General features: G+C 40.7%; 1 protein-coding gene across 1 annotated transcript in view; it reads right to left on the reverse strand.

The window, feature by feature from the left end:
* Hpse2 (heparanase 2 (inactive)) overlaps positions 1–24,145 on the reverse strand; it is a 225,117-nt gene that overhangs the window by 113,663 nt on the left and 87,309 nt on the right. Inside the window, exons 6-7 of the mRNA XM_028888799.2 lie at positions 13,565–13,671; positions 9,009–9,123 (exon numbers count right to left, since the gene is read on the reverse strand). Coding sequence (XP_028744632.1) covers positions 9,009–9,123; positions 13,565–13,671 — 222 coding nt within the window. The remainder of the gene's footprint in view (positions 1–9,008; positions 9,124–13,564; positions 13,672–24,145) is intronic.

Consider the following 24,145-nt stretch of genomic DNA (forward strand, 5'->3'; position numbering starts at 1 on the left):
CAGCAAGAGATATTTGACAAAGGTATCTTAAAAAAGCACACAGAACACCAAATAGATTATACCAGAAAAGAAAGTCTTTCCATACACAATAATCAAAATACTAAATATACAGAACAAAGAAAAATATTAAAAACTTCAGGAGAGAAAGACCAAGTAACAAACAAAGGCAGACCTGTTAGAATTAAACCTGACTTCTTGGTAGAAACTCTAAAGGCCAGAAGGGCCTGGATAATTTTTCTTCTATGATTTTGTTAAAAATATTTTCTGGGCCTTTGAACTGGAATTATTTTCCTTCTTCTATTTCTATTATTCTTAGATTTGTTCTTTTCATAGTGTCAAACATTTCCTGGATGTTTTGTGTCAGGAGTGTTATTAAATTTAACATTTTCTTTGACCAGTGTATCTATTTCTTCTATGACATCTTCAGTGCCTGAGATGATCTCTTCCATCTCTTGTATTCTGTTGGTGAAGCTTCCAATCTGTTTGTATTCTCCCATTTCCTATCTGACTGTATTTCTTCCACTTCTAATCTTTCCTCCACAGTATCATTCAGGGCCTAATTGTGCCTTCCTTCTTCTTAAGACAGAGACATTCACAGACACAGAGACACACATACAGAGACACACACCCACAGAGACAGAGAAACAGAGACAGACAAAGAGTCAGACAGAGACAGAGATGGAGAGACAGAGACAGAGAGACAGACACACAGACACACACATAGACACATATACACACACAAAAGGAAAAACCCTCCAGTGTTATTTTCTTTTGCTGTGAAACAGTACATGTATCCTTTTCTCGTCCTGTACTTCCAATAGCTGTTTAAATAGAAAGATGAATTCAGTTTACCCTATCTCTAGGGAGAATCAAAAGCTAAATTCTAAGAAACCTTGGGGAGGAAAAACTCAAACTTTCATGGATTCATTGGATAAAGACACCCAAGTCACTGTCATAGCTAAATCTTTTGGTGGTGATTGGTGTCGGGGGTAGAGGGGACGGGACGGGTAGTGGCTCTTAAAATTAGCTGATAAAATTTGGGCTAGGTTACCAGTGTGTGTGGGGGGGCGGGACTAAAGGGACACTTTGCAGTGACTCAGTGCTCTGTGTAGCTTTCCCTGCTGAGTGTATGTTGTGTTGATCTGTCACAGGCTTTGGTTGTGGAGGTCGTGACATTGAGGGCTCTTCTGATTAGGAAGAGTCACATACAGGACAGGATATGTTGCATAGGAAGCAGCATGTGGAAGTTACTTCTTAAACTGACTCCATATCCATATCCTCCACATCTTCCATTTTATTTATTCCAATGTCCAGAATAAGTGAAAACAGTATATTTTGCTCAGTCCTTGCCATGCTTAAAACCAAATCTGAGATGAAATAAGACATTGCTAACAGTTCAAAGTTAGTGATGGAAGTATTTAATGATTTATCAAGTTCCGAAAATTGATAAATTGTGGGGTATACTTAAATAATTTAAAGGAGAATTGTTTACTTGTTTTATTTCCATGTCTTTACTCCCATTTCTTTCTAATATTTCCATTTCTGTCCTAATATTTTATGTATGTGCATGCATGTATGTACATGTGTACATGAGTGTTTGTGCATGTGTATATGCATGCGCACACCTGTGTGTGTGTGTGTGTGTGTGTGTGTGTCTGTGTGTGTGTGCGCGCGCGCGTGTGTGTGCATGCATGTGTGTGTTTGCTGAATGCTGACTCCAGGGTTGTTCTATTTCTATAAAGCATTTCCACTTCAAATGAATAGCTTCTAAAACATAAAAATGGAGTTAAGAAAAAGACATATTATTTTTGGTCCTAGCAGTCAGTAATCAGATTTTTTTTTGTTGGTTCCCAGAATCACTACCTATCTGCCTACAAATATTTCTTCGATGAAATAAGCTTAAGTTCATCTCATTGTGACACTCACCAAAATAGCCTTCCAACCACCAAAGGGCCTTTCCCTTTTCCCTCCTTTTACTTCTTTCATTATTTGTTCCTCTCTCTTTCTGGACTGATTATTCTAAGTGATTTTTCATGGTTTGGGAAAGCTGAGCAGCTTGGGCCTGGCTCTTCTCACCCCTGAGCCGACTGTGTTCATCTTCATCTACAGGTTGCTTCCAGGGTGGCACAGCACGCCCCTGAGCTCAGCCACAGCAATGCTGAGATTGCTTCTTCTCTCTGATTTATTTAGGTTTACAAAATTTGCAGTAGCTGTGATCCCTCAGTATTCTAATCTGGGAACAATATAAATGGCTGATGGCAGAGTGAGATTTTCAATTGTTGCTACTCAGTGATTCACATAATGCGCTGTCATTAGCCCTGTGATGGGACATACCACGGTTTCCAGGGCTTATTGGGCCATTTATAAACACGGCAATGCAGACCTGTCAGGCCCTTAATCGCTTCCACAGGGAATTTGGCCACCTCTTCTCTGGAGAGAAAGAAAATGTAATGTTTAATTTGCCTTCAGCTATTTGCAGTCACTTCCTCTAAAATTCAGGAATCACAGCTTCCCCTTCTGTGCTTTTAATTTTCTGGCAATTTAATTTTAAAAAATAAATTTCGTATTTTAATCATCATTACTTGAATCTATTTCCATGTATCTATACAAATGTTTAAAGATTCTCACCACAGTTACATTCATATTATTGTTAATAACTATTGTGATTTGCAATTTTATATCTTACAACGTAGCTTCGTAAACAACAAAAAGCACTTAATAACCATTGCTTATTTATGATGGGTGAAAGATACAAATTCACTGACTCATCCAACCCTTTGTAACCCTCTGAGATAGATGCTATTCTCACAGGGTCGGTAACTGATGGTCACTGGAGTTTTCTAGTAATTTCAAGTCCATATAGGGGGTAACTGGAAAAGCTGGTCAGTCTAATCTCAAAGTCAGTAGTTTTATGAAGCAAATTCAAACACTTCCTGCTCTCCAACTTCTGCAGTTATCACCCACGTTCACAGAGGAAATAAAGGCTCACATGACTAGAAAACTACTGTGTTGCATTTTGAGCTCCATCTAATGCCGGGCCCAGAGCTGTTTCTACTTCCCAAAGGGGTGAGCTGTCACAACTACTAGTGCATGTTACTGACAGAATGTGCATACTGCTCAGGTTGATAAACAGACAAGAGATGAGAACGGTCAGTAAAATAATCAGAGGAGCCTGGACGCACAAGCATTAGGGTCAAGTGCTGCCTGCCCTGTCAGATGGTGCAGAGTGCAGGCTCTGATCTCAACAGCCAGGGCTTAGAACTCAGAGGAGAAAGAAGCGAGTCATGTTCATGGGCATGCAGCCCGGTGCTCTGGCCATTGATGAGGGCAGCCGGAGTCCCAGTGATTGATCCCACAGCCAAGGCTGCCCTTCTCTCAGCAGCAGCCTTTCACAAAGGAGGCTGTGCACGGAAAAGTCTTTGTGGAGGCCCCTAATGACAGGATTGGATTTCACATCACAGCTACCCCTAAACAGGTACGTTTTGCTTCTTTCATGTTCCTGATGGATCCCACGGGAAAGAAAAGAAAGAGAAGAAAGGTTACACTAAGAGTCAGGTCACAGGCTAGATTGTCTGGGTTTGTATCTCCCCTGCCATACCACCCCCAGGTTTGCAGATTTGAATTCTTCAATTTTCACACACCCTGTGTGGCCATGGGATAGCAATGAGAAAAATTTTCTGAGATAATTACTCATACTTCATCTACCATGACTCAACGGAACACAAGTGTTTCTGTGTCTTTGTATATGTTACTGCCCATGTTTAGATAAACCCACCCAAACTTGCCTCCTTACATCTAACTTGTCACTTAGTGAGAATCCACCTAGACATTGTCTCTCCCAGAAGGCCTTCCGAGATGGCCCTTGCATGCCTTCACCAGACTGCCTTTTTTGTTCTTTCCTATTCCTTAAAATGCTTTTTGCCATAGTCCCTATTAACGTCTTTACCATCTGTCTGTATCTGTGGTGTTAGCTCCTGGAGGGCAGATGCTGTCTACAGGGCTCAGCCCAGCATCCAGCATGATGATGACTGTAATAAATCCACAAGAATGAATGGAACACACGTAAAGCTAAGATTTCTATTTACTTGGCTATTTAAAGGACTTAATTCATTCATAGCCTTTTAAAATAAAGATATCCCTTTTCAGATTAAAAAAATATTATTGATAGTAGTAACTTTACAAACAAAAGGTTTACAAAGAAGAAAAACAAGTGCCTGTAATTTTCTTGCCCTGAGATATAGTCCTATCTAATAATTTTCTTTACTTATATGTAAATGCAAAATCAAAATATTATGCTTTAAATTATTTTTTCAAGTATACTGACAGGAATTTGGAAATATAAGGGGGAGGCAGTTTTATCTTCAATTCGGCTCAATCATTGGGAAACCAGAACTCAAACACACATACATAATTGATGGTAGAGCTAGGAACCACAAATCTTGTCACAGTTCTAGGCTCTGTGGCTCCTTGTGATACCTCTTGTTTGGATGGTTCAAGTCTCAGTCAATCCAGCTACACTGGGATAAATGGGTTTGTAATTTGATGTTCCTCCAGAAAAAGGGTGCATTAAGTTGATCCTGTTTGCATATCTCAGCTATGTCGTGTATAAGGGGTATCATCTCTAAGGGGATGGTCCCTTTAGAGGAATGGGGGAAAAAGACAGGATTATTTAACAACTTGTCCTACAATTTTGTGATAGATAGGCTAACCAAGTAATCCAGACAGGCAATAATAAAAGGCAGAGCTTCTTTCCAAAAGCTAAATAAGAGCTGAACAGCAATGGTTTGACTTAGAATATGTTGCTAAAGTGATTGCAACCATAGGTTTAATTTCACTATAGACTACTGAGTTGTGCTCTAATCCATGATTGATGATTGTATCCAGAACAATGTACATAGAGAGTGTTCAACGGATATGCACAGGGATGTTGAATATTTGTTGCTACTCATCAAGAACAGTAAGCAAAAATGAGTGCCGACAGCCCACAGCTACACCCCTATGCCCAGAGTAGACATGTTAAGACAGCACGATCTAGCTCTTTGTAGTCGTCCTAATCAGGACTGACCTCTGATCTTACAAACACACAGTGGGTTATTGGCTCTGCAGACGGAGGACCATGTCTTATCTGTATATCCACACAATGGTGAGCTCAGAGCTCAGTGTTTTTTGTTTGTTTGTTTGTTTTAAATTACATCTGTGTGAAGACTCCTTTTGCTGCCCTAGCGTGGGAGTTAGGAGGATGCAGATTGCTAAGTCCCCATTCCTTTTCCTGAAAGCTTTGTAAATCACACTCTGGGAAAAAAAAAAAGTGACAAGCTGAATTCCAAATTCCTCTCCTAGGAGAAGTGCCCAGGATTGGTGGGGTCTGGACTCTGTCCACTGAATGTGCAGATCTCTTCTGCACAAACATCGTCTACTCCCAAGGGAACCCACGACTGATTGCCTAGCTGTGGAGACTCACATGTCCCCTCTTTCCCAGTGGCAGAACCATCGGGGAAGGGTGGGCGTGAATGACAATGCTTGGCTGAACTAAAATGTGCTCCTTTTCTCAGGAGGAGGGTGCCGCTTTTCTAGCAAAAAAACCACCGAGGAAACAAGGAATGTAGCTGAAAAGTTATTTCCTGAGCAGAACAGGGGGATGCAGGGGGATCATTCTCTCCCTTCCCCTCTTCCCTTCTTCATCTGTCTTATCTATTCTTAGAATTCTTTTGTAAAAGAGAAGTCTTCAGGTCCAGTGGAAAACTGATTGGATGGTACAGAGATGCCCCCATGCCTCCTGTCCTCATACATGCTAGGTCTCCTCCATTACCAGTATCTTTCATCAGAGTGCTGCTTCCACCAGGGACACAGAAAGTCTACCTTGTGCAGCAGGATTTAACTATGGTGTCTCTCCCGTGGTTTAGGATCAACATATAAAGCACCCACTATTTAGTATCATCCAGAACCGTTTCCACCCTAAAAACCTTCTGTACCATTTTCCCCTCACCCTAGCTCCTAGAAACCACTCTTAATGTGTCATCTTGTCTCAGTATTGTCTCTTACCTTTGACTGGTGCTTTAGGAACGGCCCTGCGAGAGCTGAGTTGGAATGCGGCAAAGCTAACTAGGAAGGGAGGGGTGGTATGGGACACAGCCCGAGGAGCCCTGAGGCACAGGGCTCACAGTTTCTGGATTTACTCAAGCGCACCAGCAGAAACAGAAAAGAATTTGCTAATAGGATTCTTTCCTGAAATATACTAAGCTGGGTTTGAAGGAATGGGAAGGGAAAAATACTTATTTTTCTGGGAGACAAAGTAAAGTGCAGTTCATTAATCCTCTAATCTCTTAACAAACTCTCCTGGAGATGTAACCACAATGTAAAATCCATAAGCTTTTATTGGCAATGTTAGTTATCAGTTCCACAGCTCTCTGACATGGCAACCAATGTGATCCTCAGGTCTAGCTCTGTCACCCACCTTAGAGGCCAGCCAGCAGTGTCTCTCAGATCATGCCCTGGTCTGGCTTTGTAAATTCTTTCCAGGGGAGACTTAGGACACACTTTCCCAGCTGCCAAGTTTCCTACTTATAAGGTGCAGAATTTTTACCACAAGGAAAGATAAAAAGGAAAGCTGGCTACCTTTTTAAGTGCTTTTACGGATGATTTCTTTATTAGAGCTTGATGCTTCCAGAAACGCAGCAGCCCAGCTCACGTGGGGCTTTGTGCGGCGTCCATGGAACTTGTTTTAGCATCTTTAAGGCTTATGCGAGCTCTGGGGCCACTGGGTATGAACTGAGGACTACTATGCAATGCTTTTTTTTGAACCCGCAGTTACTCTTATTTGTGGAGAATAAAGGTTTGTGTCTTTATTGTATACATGGCCATGGTCCTGGGCACTTACACAGCAATGTGATCAGATACTCAGATGGTCCAACCCTGGAAATGAGGCCTGTCTAGCCTTCTAACACCCATCTTTCTCTCCAGTGGCACAGTAAACAGAAAATAGGATTTAGAGCTAGAAAAACCAGGGAGACCCAGCTACTGTGACTTCTCTGACCTTAGGCATTCACTTATTCCTAGGACTTCAGCTTTTTATTTTTTTCAGGAAAATTAATAAAGTCATATTTACCTCAGTAGATTTTGTTTAGAGCAGTTGTGATAAACTACAATTATCTTATATGTTTATTTTCCATTTCTCACCACACTGCACAGGGACTTTGTCATTTTGGTTTACCACAAAGATCCACTGCCAGGAACTATCAATAAGCAAATAGGACATGATGAAGATGAATGAATGAAGTTTGAATGAAGGAAGGAGAGAAGGAAAAAAGGAGGAGTAGAGTTTTGTTGATACACCAAATCAAAGAACACCCTGCATCTGTGAATCAGTAAAGATTATTCGCATTGCTGAAAATGGTATTTGAAGCATTATGTTAGACTGATGGTGTCTTCCTGGTTAAAGCTCTTCAGTGATTTTTCTTAGTACTGTGATAAAAGTTCCATCGCCTGAGCAATCTGACTTCTGCCTACTTAGTTTCTATTGAGTCTTTCCCTTCCTTCCATGTCTCAGGCACTCATGGTCCTGTGCTTTGCAGACATGCCAAGTTAGTTCCTGTAGTGAAATGTTTGTGTCAGCCTCTGCTCTGCTTAGAAAGTTGTGTGAAGTCTGCAGACCTGCCTTCTGACCACCAGTTGTCTCTTCACTTCTATGTCCTATGCTCAGAAAAGCCCCTCCTGTACATGCATCTAGGAACCCTTATCATATTCTATTATTTACTTAGTCATTGTTGTGTCTTCCCCAACTCCTGCTACTCAAAAATGTTTAATTATATGCCAAATAGAAGATGTGCTCTATGTTTGTTTAGTATTTATGCCATGAATGTAGTTTTCTAATTGTTTTGGCTTATCTGCACAGAAATATGAAAACAAAATAAATCTCTATGGTTCTAAGTAGAAAACTCTTTCCCCATCTTTCATACCTCAGTCTCACATACATACTTTGAGTCGTATTCTTGTTCCGTGTGTAAAAACAATTGTGTCAACTGGTTTCAATTTTGAGACTTGGGAGTGGTACTCCTGTGGGCCATAATATTTCTTGTTCTGGGCTTGAAGGCCTCTTGACTTGGGGTTTGGAAGGTAAGAAGCAGTGGGGTAGAAATAGGTAAAGGGTAGCAAATGGCAGGAACTGTTCCAAGCTGGGTTTATTCCCAGGACCCTCAGGGCAACAGTAATTGAAGGCACAGGATCTGGGTCTAAGGACGCCATTATGTTCCCCTTTCCCTGTCTCATCCTCAGTGACCTTGTCAAATAAAGCCGATAGAACATCTCTAAGGGCAATCACAGGGATGGGGAGAGGAGTCTGACTTTCCATCAGGACCATGTAGTGACATGATACCATATGAGTCCCACATAAAATAATCATCTGTGTGATATTTCTAAAAAGAAAAGAAAACAAAGCAAAAAACAGCTTTTCTGGGCTAAGAATTCTCTGATGATTATGCAGCAGGTAACTCAGAATCCTGCCTTGGGGAAAATCTCTTCATCATCACTTAGGGATCAACATCTAACTCCAAGTGCACTTTAGCCTTAAGAGATGGGCTCCTATTTTATCTGATCTTAGTGAACCCCCATCTGCTTTCAACATGCTGCATCTGACGTTAACTAATGTCTCCTATTAGCATTAAAAGAAAACAATCTGGAAAAATCCACTCTCAGGCAGAGTTCAAACAGGCCACAAGGAGATGTGGAATCTCAATTGCACAAAGTCTGCTAAAGTAATAGTAACAAATTTATATATTATACACATATAAATATATGTATGTGTGTATGTCTGTGTAGGTGTGTGTGATAGGGGAGTGAAGCCAAAGCCCATGGAATGGTTCATGAAACCAAAGACAAGAATGCTCTGTCTGATTTATGAAAGAGATTGCCAATAGCAGAAAGAGAAACATTCTCCTAGTATGGAAAAAGGCATGATTAAAAGAACCAAATGATATGGAAATGAATTGGGAATCTTTATCCAGCGTACTTACTGGTAATGGGTTAAAATTCTGGTCCACTAGATGGTTATATCCATGGTCAAAAAATGAGTGTCGTATCACAACATCAATACCCTGATTAGCCAGCATTCCTAAAGTGTTTAACCATCTAAAAAGAAAAAGAAAAAAAGCCACATCAGCACATTTAAAATGGCATTTTACAAGAACTGAACATTAGCTACAACACACAAATAAACTCTACCTCCCCCCATCCCCTGCAAGCACCACCAAATTTATTTGTTGCTTTAAAAGAAAAAATCACTTTAGGTGCTGAACATGAAGATGTAAGAAATCTCAAAGATTCTCAGATCTAATCTCTTTATTTTACAGGAAAAGAAGCTGAAGTCTGGGGGAATGAAATGAATTGTTCGTAGTCATAAAGTTATCACAGCTTGTGTCATATTTTATTTCTAGAATACTAACAAATGAATACTGTGACCATTTAAAAGCCTAATGCATCCTCCCTGGCCACAAACATGCAACCACAGGATTTCACAGTGCACCTTGCTTGTATCCTCAGCCTCCTCACTCTGTAATAGTGCACACACATCATAGGATGCTAACCTACATAGGCCTATGACCTCTGCAAAAACAGCCTTGTCATTTGGTTCCCTCATATATCACTGTCCCGTCAATGTAATACTGTTTTTCCTCAACACCACAATACACTATGCAGAGATTAAAGCCTGTTATCTCTTCTCATATGTGTTACAGTAGGAAACCTGCATTGACCATGCACTTATCCCTGAGTATGCAAAGTGCCTAGATTATACAACATGCTACTCTTTTAAAAAGCCTGCCTTCTAGGTTCTTCCCAAACTCCCTGCTGACTCTGCCTTTGTTACTGACACATTCAATTCATTCATCCATTTAGGCATTGACTGTTTTCTCTCTCTGTATTGCCACTGCTGAAATACCACCTCATCTTTGCTCTTCCCTCCGACTTCATTCTCCACAGGTCTAAGTTGCACAAAACCACTTTTGAGCAGCCACTATAGCATGCTTTCTTGTACTGACCCTCGTCCTCACATGTTTTAACTTTGCCTTAGCGTTTCCTACCTAACCTCCTCTAACTCATTTTTTTTTTTCCATTTGGTCAATTTCTTACCATATTAATCTCCAAAGCAAGTGTTCTTTTCTAAACTCTGGCATCCCAGTCAGCAGTATCACCTTCTACCTTCACAGAGCTCTTTTTATTTATGCCCTCCACCAGCATGGTGACGGTGAGCATTCCCCCATCTCTCTACCACGCCCCATTAGCTATAGGTCCTCAATCATACAGCATTTGAACTTAGGCTCAGAACACCCAACACAGTTCCTGGCATGTTGTAGGTACACAGCACTGTTTAGGTTGACATTTATCTGGATAAAATTAGATTTTAGGAACTTTGGAAATCACCATTCAGCACATGGGAAAAATTACACATAGTTATGATTTCCCGAATCTGAAACCATATGGGGCTACAAACCCATGACTTCTAGAATTAAGTTTTTTCCTTGCTGGAATAAAGAGCATTTCTAATTCTTATATTATGAATAAATAATGTTCACATTTTCAAATCTTTTTTTTTTACATTTACAATTTTATTTTATTCTCATAAAAATGAACACATTTACTGACAATTAGAGTTATAAAACCAAATCCCAAAGCAAAGCAAAGCACAAAACTAAGAGTCTGAAGTAAAGGAAAGTGTGTGTGTACAGCACAGCAGAAGCTTTGTCGTGTTCATTTTGTCACACTGGGACACTGTGACCCAGAGAGCTGAAGGACTTTGGGAACATCCCATGGCAAAGCTACTTGCCTTTATTCTTTTCATTAGTTTGGCAAGTCTGTGAAGCCAGCATGATAGGCTCAGCTCTTGCTCTGGTCCTGAGGCTCAGTAGCAGATGGCGTCTCAAAGGAAGCCCTGGACTGGGGCTGTAACACCATCAGACTCTGGGGGAACGTCTCCTAAAGCAGAGCTCTTGCCATGTTCAAAAGTACAAATACATCATGGTCTATATTTAATATTTATCTAGGAAAGCAAATATGGAGTCTCACTTTCTAGAAGAAATAAAATCTGAATAAATGCATAATCATATATGCATGAGCCCCTCCATCAGCACCATCTGTACAGCAACACAGGACAGTCTCTTGGTGTTTTGTGTATGTACAATGATCCCATTGCTTACTTGTTCAGTATCTATTCATGGGTGTTTCTTGAGCACCTACTATATATTATTGCATGCTGCTAGATGCTGGAGACACAGCATCCTATCAAGACGAATTTGCAGTATTACAAAGAATTTCAAGGCTGTCAGGGTTGCACTATCTTTGAGTCTTCATTAGCAGAGAATTCTGATTCATGCACGCACGCATTTGCACATGCCCTAGCAACTACATAGTTAGGTGATATACTGAAAAGGTCCTGGGAAAAGGCCACCTTTTCACATGCTTGCTAGCTGCTTGAACCTTCTTAGAATGCTATATCATTTGTCTAGGAAGCAACTGACATCCCTTCAAGAACACATCACATTGCTATGTGCTGCCTGTGGAGCTCAGATGGTATGGATGACAAGGAAGTAAGACAGAAGACCAGGAGCAGAAGGAACTAGATTCATCTGATATCTGTCAACTAAGCACTGATAATTTGAACTACATCCCAAATATCAACAATTATGTCCATCTGCAAAGTCCATGGAGAGCTCTATGGCTGTCTGGCTGGTGCTCATGCCAAGGGAGGTCTCTGTTGTTTCAGCTGCCTCCATGAAGGTCTGTGGTACTTTTCATTTCACACCATTCTCCTTAAAGGGAAGAGTGTTCAGGAAAACATTCAGTAGAGTTGGGCTGCTTGCTGGACCTCAAAGCAAAATCATTTGGCAACAGCTGAGAAAAAGCCATTCCTGAGCTGATTCCAAGGGGTCCCCTTAGTACTGACTGCCAACCTGGCTTTTCCCCCTTGCAACAGGATTCATATCAAACTAGTGGGGAGTAAATTATGAAAGAAGGCTCTTAGCAGGACTGCATTAAATTCGGATTCACTCCATTTCATTCATTTCAACCATGTTTATTGGACATCTCTGTGAAACACAACGTTAGATACTGAGGTTACAAACATGGATGCCCCAGAGTAACACCATGAATTACACCGAGCAGTTGTCTTCATGTACATTTGGCATGATTCCATCTGAAAATGCCATCTGCTTGGCCAGCCTGATCTGTTCTTCACAAATGTATAAGAAGCTGTCTCAATGGAAGGGAATCGCATCTGTCTAATTAGGAACAGCTGTTAGGAGCGAAGCACAGCTGAAGCAAAACTCCAGTTCAGGCCTTGCTTAGCCAGAAAGCCGGGGCCAAAGGACCATGGTGGACCAGGAAAACAATCATTTGGTTAGTCTCTGATTCAGAGGGGTTTGTCCTGGCTGCACGACACTGGCAAGCCGAGCAGAACTGTAGGCTTCTGACTCAAGTTATTCTCCAGGCAACTACAGTAGCCTTCGAGTTTATTTTCTTATCCCTTCCAAGATCCTATTGCATAACATTGACAAGGTCTAAATTTTAAAATGCTCGTCAGGTTATCTCTCTTTTTGAAATCTTCAGGGGCTTGGTATAGCCCAGAAGAAGGCCTCATTTCCTTTATATGGTTTTTAAGACCCTCCATGAACTGGTGTAAAGCCTCATCATAGTCTCAGCCTTCACTCCATCCCTGCTGAAACAAGGCTTTCCTCACAGTAGGCACTGGCCCTCTGCTATGCCCTCCAGGGATGTTTCTTCAGCCTGAGGGAGCTGGCTGTCAGTTCCCCCACTCACCTCTGAAAACCAGACACTCTTTCCCCGTCCCACACAACTGCCACCTTTCCCGTGAAACCCTTCCTGATAATCCCATTCAGGGAAATTCTTAATTCCTTTGCAAGCCCACCACTTTTCTTTTATAGAAAGGCCGTGGGAGGCAGAAAGAGAGGTGGTTCTTTTGTAGTGGTGAAAAGGCTGGATTCTGGAGCAGGCCATCTGAGTTTGAGTCTGATCTCTGCCACCAGCTAAATGAGCTCCCTTGGCTAACTTACTTCGGCTCTGCCTTTCAGCTTTGTTGGTTGTCATGTGAGGACAACACTAGCTTCTCTTTCACATCCATCTCATTGGTTGACAAAGTATCAAAGCATTTCAGGCAGTCCTTGGCACCGGGTGGACCCAGTATACTTCAAAGACCTACTGCAGCAGAATTTCTCTTTGCAATGCAGTTATGACTCACACTAGTCCCCTCGTCAGGGGGACCTAACTCCCAGAACCACAGTAAAATGCAGAAGGGAGAATGTACGGTGCTGACTGGGTGATGTGAACAATGGTCTTACTCAAGAGGTCATCAGTGCTCTGACATGTATGTTCGACAGAATGTTAGCAGCTGGAGAAGTGACTAGTTACTGTTTGTAAAGTGGTTACATACATCCACAAATGAACAGATGATGAACTTTCCCATTGGAAATCAGCTGTGCCTTGCGATGGGTAGTGAGTGTGTTATAGCTTCACTGTCTTTCCCTGAAAGTTCCTGGGAGTGGAAATGTGAATTACTTACAAGAATCCTGCAGCATAGGAATCTGACAGATTGTTTGTGCCTCCAGCTGAGGTGGTCACCACGCCTTCGAGCCAAATTTTCTTTCCTGGAGTGTATGTATTGACCACCTGTTTACAAAACCAAAACAGAAGAGGACAGATGACATTGTAAAAGCTGTTCCCAAACGAGAAGTACTGTCACTCCCTAAAGGAAGTGTCTCTTATTCCCTGATCCCAAGTGGTCATGATTGGTGCTTTGTTTCATGAAGATGTGTATCTGTTACTTTCCTTTTACAGGAAGACCATGCAAAGAGCAAAAGAGGTGGTCAACTGTACTAACTAAAAGGCTGGCCCTGGAGCAGACCACCCGGAAGGCAGAGTGAGTTGCAACATGCATACAAAAGTCTTAGTGTTCACACATGTTCATTATTCTCCTTAAATAAACCCAAGCGACGGTGTGATAGAACAAATGCATATTCTAGAGTTTAAGATGACTTTAGGGATACAACATCCTTCACTGGAAAGGATGAAGCCCATCATGTTTTCATAGTAACGGGTACCGAGAAGCAATGCTTTTCAGGGCTATATTTCCACACTTCTACAGTAAAGCACACTGTCTATGTATCAGAAGTCGTGATCCATGAGAGGGAGAGGAAAATGTTCTGGGGAAGTATATAATGAGCATGCCATGTATATTGCAACCATATTTTGAAGATAACTGAAGTAAGTATAAAAAGAAAAGACCATGACCCATGGGTCAGATCTGCACAGGAAACTACAGCTGCATGCCTTCCAAGCAGAGGCAAAGCCTTGTTAAAATGTGTCCCTCTGAAGTTTTGAAATTACCCAGTCTCTGTTCTACAAGTTGGAGGTTGGCCAAACTATTCAGATCAGGGTGCAGATACCCTGGAAAGCAATTAGGCAGTTGTTGTATTGGGTAATACTAGTAGCTTCTGAAAGTACAGTCTGAGTTGCAGGCTTGTCTATAGCTAGTTCTTTGGAGGAAATAATAACCCCTGGCAGGAATGGTGACCTCTAGGACTGAAACAAAGAACTGACAATAGGAGGCTGTGCTTTCAAACTGGCAACCAATGCTGGTAACCTGTACTCCACCTCACAGAGATTTTGGTCAAAGCTTATGCAAACCTCAAAACTGTTCAACTGTCCCCAAAGTAACACAATGGGAAGTATTTGTCTTGTGGTTTCTGTCTCCTGATGGTCAGGAGTAGCCTAATGAAGTTGCTCCTCCTCTTGTTTCATAGATGGCTCTGAGAGCTGAGCATATCCCCCAAATGTTTGTTGCCCCTGTCCAGAGAAGCCCCAGAGAAGAAATGAGAAGCAAGTTCCTGCTGCATTACACTAGCACCAAGCTCTGGCTGCTGCTACAACGGTTAGGGTGTGAAGAAAGGCTGGAGGATTCTGGGATACACAAGGGAGGTTGATAGAGAAAATAGTGCATTTAGACACCCTCTAATTCCTCTCCTAGACATGTTCACTAGCCATTATTCTTCAGGTTTCTAGAAAAGAGTGCAAAGATTTCACGATGTCACCATCAGTGGCAGGTGTCCATAGTTAGAAGACTGAAATATTAAATGTATTCAATGCATAATATGAAATACTATGCAGCATTTGGAGCAAAATATTCAACATAAGTTCAGAAACACAAATATACTTTAAAGCTTCAGTGGTAAGTTAAAAAAAGAAAGTAACAATAAGATAAGTGGTATGACACTATTTATATAACCATTTGTTAATACACAATAAAGAACAAAGACACATTTTTTTTTAAAGGATATGTCAAACATATAATGAAGACACAAAGGAAGAAAACAGACAAAACAGAAATAGGACCTTTTGTGAACTGATTATGTAAGTTGAGGTAGAACATAATATAATTTAGCTCTTTGTACCTTAGGGCTCCCAGAAAGAATATATGTAGATGTATTTATATGAATATATATATATAAACAAATATTTAATATGAGATACATATCTATGCATGTGACCAAACTCATAGGTAGGCATCAGCAAGTGATTATATTTCTTCCTAGGTATAGCTTCCTACAACTGTTCCATTCCCATTTAGGAGAGATTTGCATTGTTTTATAACTCACTTAAAATTGATATTGGCAAAGTTACTGAGTTTTTCAGAAACAAAATTGCAAAATATAAATTAGATAGAAATAAGAATTCTAGCCAAGAATGGAAGAATGAGAATTAGTGGTGGAGGCCACATTGGCATGTTGTCAAAGGTTATATAGGTCATATGCTTAGCAAGCACAAAGCAAAGATTCAATTTCTATTGGTCCAGATAAGACGACACTCTCCTAACCATCTTTGTACATGGAAAGAAAAGAGTCATCAGGGCCTACATCTTGTTTATTGCAAAGTAATTCTTTCACTCTTCTTAACACTGCTCAGAATGTCCTATCCAAATGGAATTAGAAATCAAAAATAAGAAAACAAGAGATATACTTTAACTGATTAAAAGAAGAATCACATAGTGAAGTTGAAAACTATATTTATATATAATTCCTTAAAACACTATATCTGTGCATGCAATAAATTTTTTGCTTCCTTTATAATTAATTAAAGCTGAAGAATGTATTTATGCTTTTTTTTAACCTTTAGCTTCCAGGATGTTTATAATTTAACTTTGTTCCCAGAGACAGATATTTTAGCAAGGATACTAGAGAAAGAGGGTTTGGGTAAGTCAAACAAAATGATAAAACTAAAGCACAGATGAGCTCTGAAAACATTATGCTAAGTGAAAGAAACCTAACATAAAAGGTCATGTATTATATGAATTTATATAAATCCACATATTTAAAACAGCTGGAATATGTTCTAGAAAGTCCATAGAGGTGCAAAGTTGATTAGTAGTTTCACAAGGTCGAAAAAGAGGAGGAAGTTTAAGGTGAGGGACAAGAGAGAGTGACTTACTAATGAGTATGAGATTTCTTTGTGAGTCTTGGATATGTATTAAAATTAAAATGGCAATGATTTAAAAATTTTATGAATATACTAGAACCCACTGACTTTCATATTTTAAAAGGGTGAATGTTATGACATGGGTATTATTTTTCCATGTCTAAATATTTTATAAACATATATTTATATATAAATCATTAGCAAAAGGAGAGGTAGTATCTAAACATACAAAAAAATCATAATGTAAGAAGAATGTACCCTGAGACTTCTGATATGTATCACAAGCTAGCTTTGACTTTTGGAAATCATTATCTTGAACTTCATTAATATTTGAAGGTATGGGCTTGGAATAGATCAACTCTAAATATCTTCTGAAAATAATATATTAAAATGTATTAGTATTTTATAATGCGGATGTTAAGGGCCTCTTTGGCCCTTAACAGTCAGAGGTTAAGATTGTCTTTGATTATAACCTGCTGAATCCCATGAGTTATAATAAAACTGGTCTAGAAAGACACACTAACTAGTGTAAAAGTGGCATGAACATCAGGGGAATAACCAACCACTATCTAATTGCATCACAAGATGAAACCCCATACCTGGCACCAACATCTGGCCAAGAACCTACAGTTAGACAAATTACAGGCCCCAGGGAAGAGGTTCTTACTATTTTGCTGATAAATGAACACAGCACTAAACTGATTCCACATAATATTATTATACTATAGACTAATGCATCTCTCAACCCTTATCTGAGAAGCTTCTATTTGCATAGATGGTGATTAAAACAGAGACCCACAAAAGATACAAGGAATAAGAGACTGTAGAATGTTCAGCCCTAAAAGGAGCATCCATTATATCTCCCCTTCACCAAGGCTTGGGGATGTCTGTGGAAGAGTGTAGAGGAAAGAGTATAAGAGCCAGATGTGGTAGATGACTACAAGGAATCAGTGTCTTTTAGATACAACAGAGCAGCTATACATATGAACTGACAGTGGTTGCAACAGTCTGTACAAAACCTATGCAAGCCCAGCTCAGAAAATCTCAGCAAGGAAATGGAAGTGAGGCACAAAATTTTACCCCATGTGTGGAGCTACTGGCTTTTAGGAAAGGGAGAGACAACTTTCTCTATGAGTGTCGCCCTTGGTCATGTTGACAGTGTTGCATGGAAGAACACACACCCAGAATATGTGAGTAGCACAGATTGGTCTGATGGGTTTAAAATAAAGGACACTAAGCTGGGTGAGCAGGAAAGTTGGGTGGATTTGCGAGAGTTGGAGGAGGGTGAACATGATTAAAACACACTGTACAAAACTCTGAAAGAACTGTTTTTTTAAAGCAAGTGTTTGATTATGGAAGTTACAATTAAACAGGTTGTGGGGCACAAATAAAGGTTAGAAACACCATTGAGAGTATCATCTCAGAAACAAAGATCTGGATTGGTAGGGAATAATTAAAATTATATAATAAACTACAGAAGTGGGTTAAATCACTTAGGGAGCATATTTTAAAAGTAGGTAGAAAGAGTTAAAGATTTCCATTAAAAAAGCATTGAGGCATTATCAAATGTTTTTATTTATCACTTCAACAAACATTTATTAACCACCTGCTAAATGCTAAGTAGACTTCTAGGGGCAGGTATACTGCCACTGCTTTATACTGTTGTCATGTGAGGAAAGTAACAATTAGTAAACAAACAAAGAAGACGAATAAGAGTCAAGAAGAAAACAAGACAATAAAATGCTAGGGAGGAGCTTGTCGGGAAGGGTGCTTTAGACAGCTGTCAGTGAAGAGCCCTCTGCAAGGCGGTATTGAGAGTTGGTGAAGAGGAAGCCAGGTCATTGATGCTTCCAAAGAAACAGCACAGACAAAGGATGTAGGGTGAAAACAGGACCATTGCTTGTAACACAAAAGGAAGGCCATCTGGAGTACAGTACATACAAAGATGAAAGATTGAACCTACGAGGTCAGAGAAGAAAGGAGGGTGCTTTTATTCTGAGTGTGACAGAGGCTCCTGGAGGGATTTAAGCAGGAGAGGGGTCTGATCTGACTTATGTCAGGTCACTGTAGCTGCTATGAGGTCATACACATGTCTTAAAAGGATTGTGAAACCTGTAACACGATATACAAATTAAAGGTTCTGTTATTTCTATGACCACTTTGAGCTTCAATGTCCTTATATATAGATGGAATAATACCTGACAGGATTGTACTAAGGGTCCCAGCTGTTTAACAAAGAATAAATAACATGAGGCCAGTGACAGGATAATCCTGAGCTAGTGGAAAGGGATGTGGACCCAGTGGGTGAACATTGATTTACAGGAGCCCTTTAAGGTGATGCATGAATTCTGAGATCTAGTCCAGATATGCCTACAATTCCTATTGGCAGTGGGATTCTAAACTATTCATGATGCTTCCAGGAAGCCTTGAACTATGACCTGTTTGAGGGCAGGACACCAAGTCATCTTTTCTTTTTAATATTTATTATTACTTTAAAATTGTGTGTGTGTGTGTGTGTGTGTGTGTGTGTGTGTCTGTCTGTCTGTCTGTCTGTCTATGTGCATGTGGGTACAGATGCCTGTGGTTGCCTCTGGCCTTTGATCTTCCTGGAGTTAGTTACAGGCAGTAGTGAGCTCTTCAATGTGGCTTCTGGGAACTGAACTTGAGTCCTCTGGTCCATGAGTAGTACTTGGTCTTAATTGCTCAGTCATCTCTCTACCACACCCTTTAGTCTTACCAATGTTGACTTCCTATCAGAGTACCTGGCACAGAGCTTGGGCTTCACTGAAAATAGGGCTCGAGTCACACCTAGGGGCTGATGCAATACCAGCCCTCCCTTGTACCGGCTTATGGTAAACCCCACTCTTGAAGCTGTCAGACTTAAGAAGCCACGTGCTGCTTGAAAATACACATCTAGAGACTAGGAAAAACAGAGACACACAGTGAAAACCTGTAAGAACACAAAAGCCCTAAGCAAGAACACTGCTCATTTATTTTCTAAGCTTTGGTGTAGCAAGTCTTGATTTCTGAGAGGAAACTAGAAATCCTGACTCTTGCAACATGTGACTTATATATGAAACTCAACAAACTCACAAGACTTAAAGGCAAACTATCATCCAATATGATGTGAATCTCCAAGAACTTTATGAAGAATAATGTTCTGACCTTGAAAATAAGGAGATTGTCATGTCCAGCTATTGTGAGCAAGTTTGCTGTCAACACTTGGAGTTGAAAGTGGTATGCTGAACTTGGGAGGGGTAATTTGTATGAGATGATTTTATTTCAAAGAGTTCAAAACCTACCTCTTGTAAATGAAGCTATGACTCCAGAAAATGTTTGAAATTATAAAAGCTATGTATACAGGATCCTACATAGTCCACTCATACAAAAGACAAAAGTTAATCTGAATTCTCTTCTGAATGTAGGAAGAATGAAAAGAAAATCTTTAATTTTTGCTCTCAGAGCTGAGGGTACAAATCACATGCCCAGCTTGCATGAAGCCCTGGGTTCAGCCTCAGCTAGCTCTTCCTGCAGCATTATGATTGGTGAGGTAGTATTCAGTGGTTGTTATAGGCATGGACTCTGGAGATAGAGTCCTGCATTTCAATCATGGCCTTATTGTATATTGATTGTGTGACCTTGAATATTTAAGACTACTTCTTTGCATTCTAGTGTAGAATAGAATACCTACCTCAGTGTATTTATGCTTTAGCTAACTGACATTTGTAAAAGAACTTAAAAACAGTTCCTGATGTATAGTAAGCACTTAAACCCAAATATTTTCAGAATTTCTCTCCTTGTTCAAGTTACCTGAATTTGTGTTTGAAGAGTTTAATATCCACACTGATTGCTCTTCCCTCTGATAAATAACTTGGGTTAACAGGTAATATGCCAGATATATGTTAAACACTAGGAAATGGAAGTTTAGGATTTAAAATACACATGGATAATATACATAAGCATAACTAATATCTATACATCTATATGGAGTATAGTTAGCACAAGCATCCTTTTACCCACGTGAACAAAAACTGCACAGTGAAGTAAAACTTGGATATAAACTAAAGCAGTTATCTGACCAGGGAGAAATTCCTCAAAGCACTGATGTTGAAAGTTTACGGAGTCAACACGAATGAGCAAATGTTTTCTATGCCTTTTCTGTTGAGGACATGGTGGGAAATTTGATGAACTGGAACTCTTCCAAGAACAGAGAAGGCCAGCATGGTGAAGTGTGGTGGTGGTATGGATGCTGATGTTGGGTGCTGGTTGAGCCTGGGGAGAAAATTAGCTTGGACTAAAGAGGAGAAAAACCAAACAAACAAAAAGGGAAAAAATCAAGCAGAAAAAGCAGATGGAACCAGCTGCAAAATTCTCCCAGAAAATGAAACTCTAAGAAACCAAGGGCTATAGTTCAAAACTGTGGTTTTCTGAGTAAATATGATTCTCCCTGTGCTGGAAAGAGAAAAGGCGAGGACTTTGGAAAGTGAAAGGGCTCCTGGTGAGAAATGATGTGCCAATGAAGGTTATTCTCAGGATATACTGGGGGGAGGGGGGTTGATGTTACCTGAGTGAGCTTAGGAGGAGGCTGGCTGCCTAGCTCCCTCCTGACTCTTTTGTTCCCAAAAGCAGCCCTGGGGCCCATGTGGTCAAGAAGCTTTGAGGCACCCAAAGAAAAGCCCGTTCAGTGGCCATCAGCTGCTCACTTTCCCATCTACTAGAAGTATACGTTTTTATTCTTCTTTTATTCTGGAAATATTTTATATTTCCAGTTCCATTCTCTTACATTTCAGAAATGAGACTGAGTTAAAATGTTTGGTGTCTTTATATGGGTACACTGAGTCAGGGGTAGAGTAGAAGAGGTGTGTGTGTAAGGTGGGGGAGAGAGGAAAAGGAGCACACATTGGGAAAAGAGTCTTGATTTTTTAAAAAATAAAATAGGGACATAACCATTTATGGGGCACATTTTCCAACCCTGATCTTCCTTTTCCTCTAGTTCTTTGATATCCCGCCTCTAAAGCTGTAACCTACATCTTGGAAAAGACTCCTGAGGACCTGGCTTCAGGCGCTGGCTGTGCAAGAGATGGTAGCATTGTTGCAGCAGACATGTTGTTTATGGTTATCCAAACCAACACCTTCCTTAATGAGAAAGGAAGCAATAAAACAGGAACAGTGGACAGGCCAGCTGGGCTAATCAGCCCTGGCAGGGGGCCCACCCTCCGAAAGAAGCTGGAGCCCATTAATTCCAGGATCTCGTGTACTTGGGAGTCAACCTTCCCCTGAACTTCAGAAGAGCAGTTGCTCTCTGCGGAACCAGAACAAGCCTACTATACTGCTGGTCACAAAGGACTGCTTTAGGAAGTCTCTTCTTGGTTTTTAAAACACAATCTAATATTCTTTACATAGTGTGTGTGTGTGTGTGTGTGTGTGTGTGTGTGTGTGTGTGACCGTGTGCACGTGGAGGTCAGAGAACTATTTGAGGGAGTCAGTTCTCTCCTTTCCAGCATGTGGGTTCTAGGGGCTGGACTCAGGCGACACGTTTTGGTGGCAAGCACCTTCACCCACTGAGTCATCCAGCTGGTCTTCAGGAAGCTCCTTATACCTCACCTACGTACCTTGTTTGCACTTCAGCAGTCTTGATTCTCCATTGTACTTGTGAATGCTCAGGTGAACTCTCAGTATTGCTCCTGATTTGCCCACTCTGTGTGTGTAGTTGTTGACTTGATGCTACCAACTTCACTGGAAGAGGAGGGAATAAAGCTGACTCTTCTTCCTCTCTGTTCCTTCCTGAGTCTGGGCCTCACAATTTCTTTCCTTGTCTTCCTGCCTTTGTCCTCTTTCTTTTCTAGACCAGCCTCCAGCCTGCTGTCCTTGGTAAACTCTGGAATTCCTCTCCAGTTTTAAGAACCTGCAGTGGTTTCTCCTTGCATTGCCAGCAGTGGGAATCAACCGTTTTGTTGTTGTTCACTGAGAGGTCTGACCAGCAGAGAGATGAACAGGAAGTAACTTGTATCTGATGTTCCTACAATCAGTGAGCGCTGACCACAGGTCAGGACTTGGACTGCTTTATTTCAGATGGTATTGACTACCACACACAACCAGCGTTCAGCTCCCCATTCTCCATTCCTTCCCTGTAAATCCCAGGCAGGATGGTCTGCTTGCTTTAGAAAAATGGCATACACTTCAGCTCTTTGTTTCCTTCCTGCCCTCTCACCCACACTTCCTGGTAGTTTTTTCGAGGATTGTTCTAAATGTTATTTTCTCTATGAAACAGTCCTCAACTCTAGGAAGTTTCCTTCTTTTTTCTAAGTTCTAAAGTTTTTTGAACCTATCTCTGATTTTGATCTTATTGCACATAAATATAACTTTGTATTTCCCCCTTTTTTTTTCATGCCCCATGGATTTCTTGATAATGACTTTATTTAATATTTAGTCAGCAAATGAGAATATTTTATTGATGAAAATACTTAGTTTCAAAGAAGACAACTAACAACCCCCAGCTAGCAAGGGCAGATATCACACACTCACAGTTTCATTTAGGGCTCTATTACCTTCTGATTGAATTTTGTTGCTTGAGGAGAACCACAAGCCTTTGCTTACCTAAGCTGCCTCCATATTTGGAATGTCCTTCTTCAGTTAGACAAGGTGAGCTTTTCTGAGGCGAGTCGTTCCATTATCTCATCCCATACCTCTTTCTTCTGTCTAGTGTCTATGTAATTTCTGTTCATTCTCTTTCTGTTACAGAGTACCATATTTTCCCAGGTTTTTGGTATTAGATTAACTGTTGGTCTGTTTCAGAGACATTTTTGGGATTTAAAATGTTACTCTGTTCTTGTTATCCCAAACTAAAGAAAAAACAACTGAATGAAATGAGACAACAAAATATTAAGATAAGAACACTTGGACAGGATGGAGTCAGTATGGAGGCAATGCCATTTTGAGCATATGAAGGAAGACAAGGAAGAATGTTCCAGAGTCCTAAAGCACTGATGAGTGATGGTGAAGACAGAACAGAAAGCAGTTACTGGCTGCTTCCGTTCCCATCCTTTTCTCTGACTAACCAATATTTTAGGCTACTGGATGCTTTGCCCACTCAAATGCCCGACTCCACCAACTTCAGTGATGATTTTGTTCTTGTTTAGGACAAGCACTACATCCTCTTACTTCTATGCTGAACTGTTGTAAGCTCCTCAAGTGTGTGTGTGTGTGTGTGTGTGTGTGTGTGTGTCCCGCTGAAGATGCTTTGGCTCTAAATGGCTATTCCTCCAACTGCCCACAGGTGGCATATTCTTCCGCACTGCCGTCCCTGGCGCTGTCCCTCTCTAGAGAACGACTGGAACGGAGCGCAATGCATCAAAGTCAAGTCTTCAGAAGCCTTGTTCTTTTCCACCACTACTTGTCCGATACCATGAAAGCTTGAAAATTCTCACCCAACCCTCACTTCCAGGGCAGTCACCTCATACCAACTAATTGTGGGGTCACATTGGTATCCTCTCACTAAGAACACACTGGTATTCTTCTTTGAAAGCACTTCTAATTGTGGGCGGTTAGAAAGAAACTTTGTATAGGCTACAAAATAAACAGTTAATAGATGTCAAATACAGAGTTAGGTGGTGGTGGCGCACACCTTTAATCCCAGCACTTGGGAGGCAGAGCCAGGCGGATCTCTGTGAGT

The sequence above is a fragment of the Peromyscus leucopus genome, chromosome 1 (genome assembly GCF_004664715.2).
Source record: "Peromyscus leucopus breed LL Stock chromosome 1, UCI_PerLeu_2.1, whole genome shotgun sequence".
In the NCBI taxonomy this organism is placed as follows: domain Eukaryota; kingdom Metazoa; phylum Chordata; class Mammalia; order Rodentia; family Cricetidae; genus Peromyscus; species Peromyscus leucopus.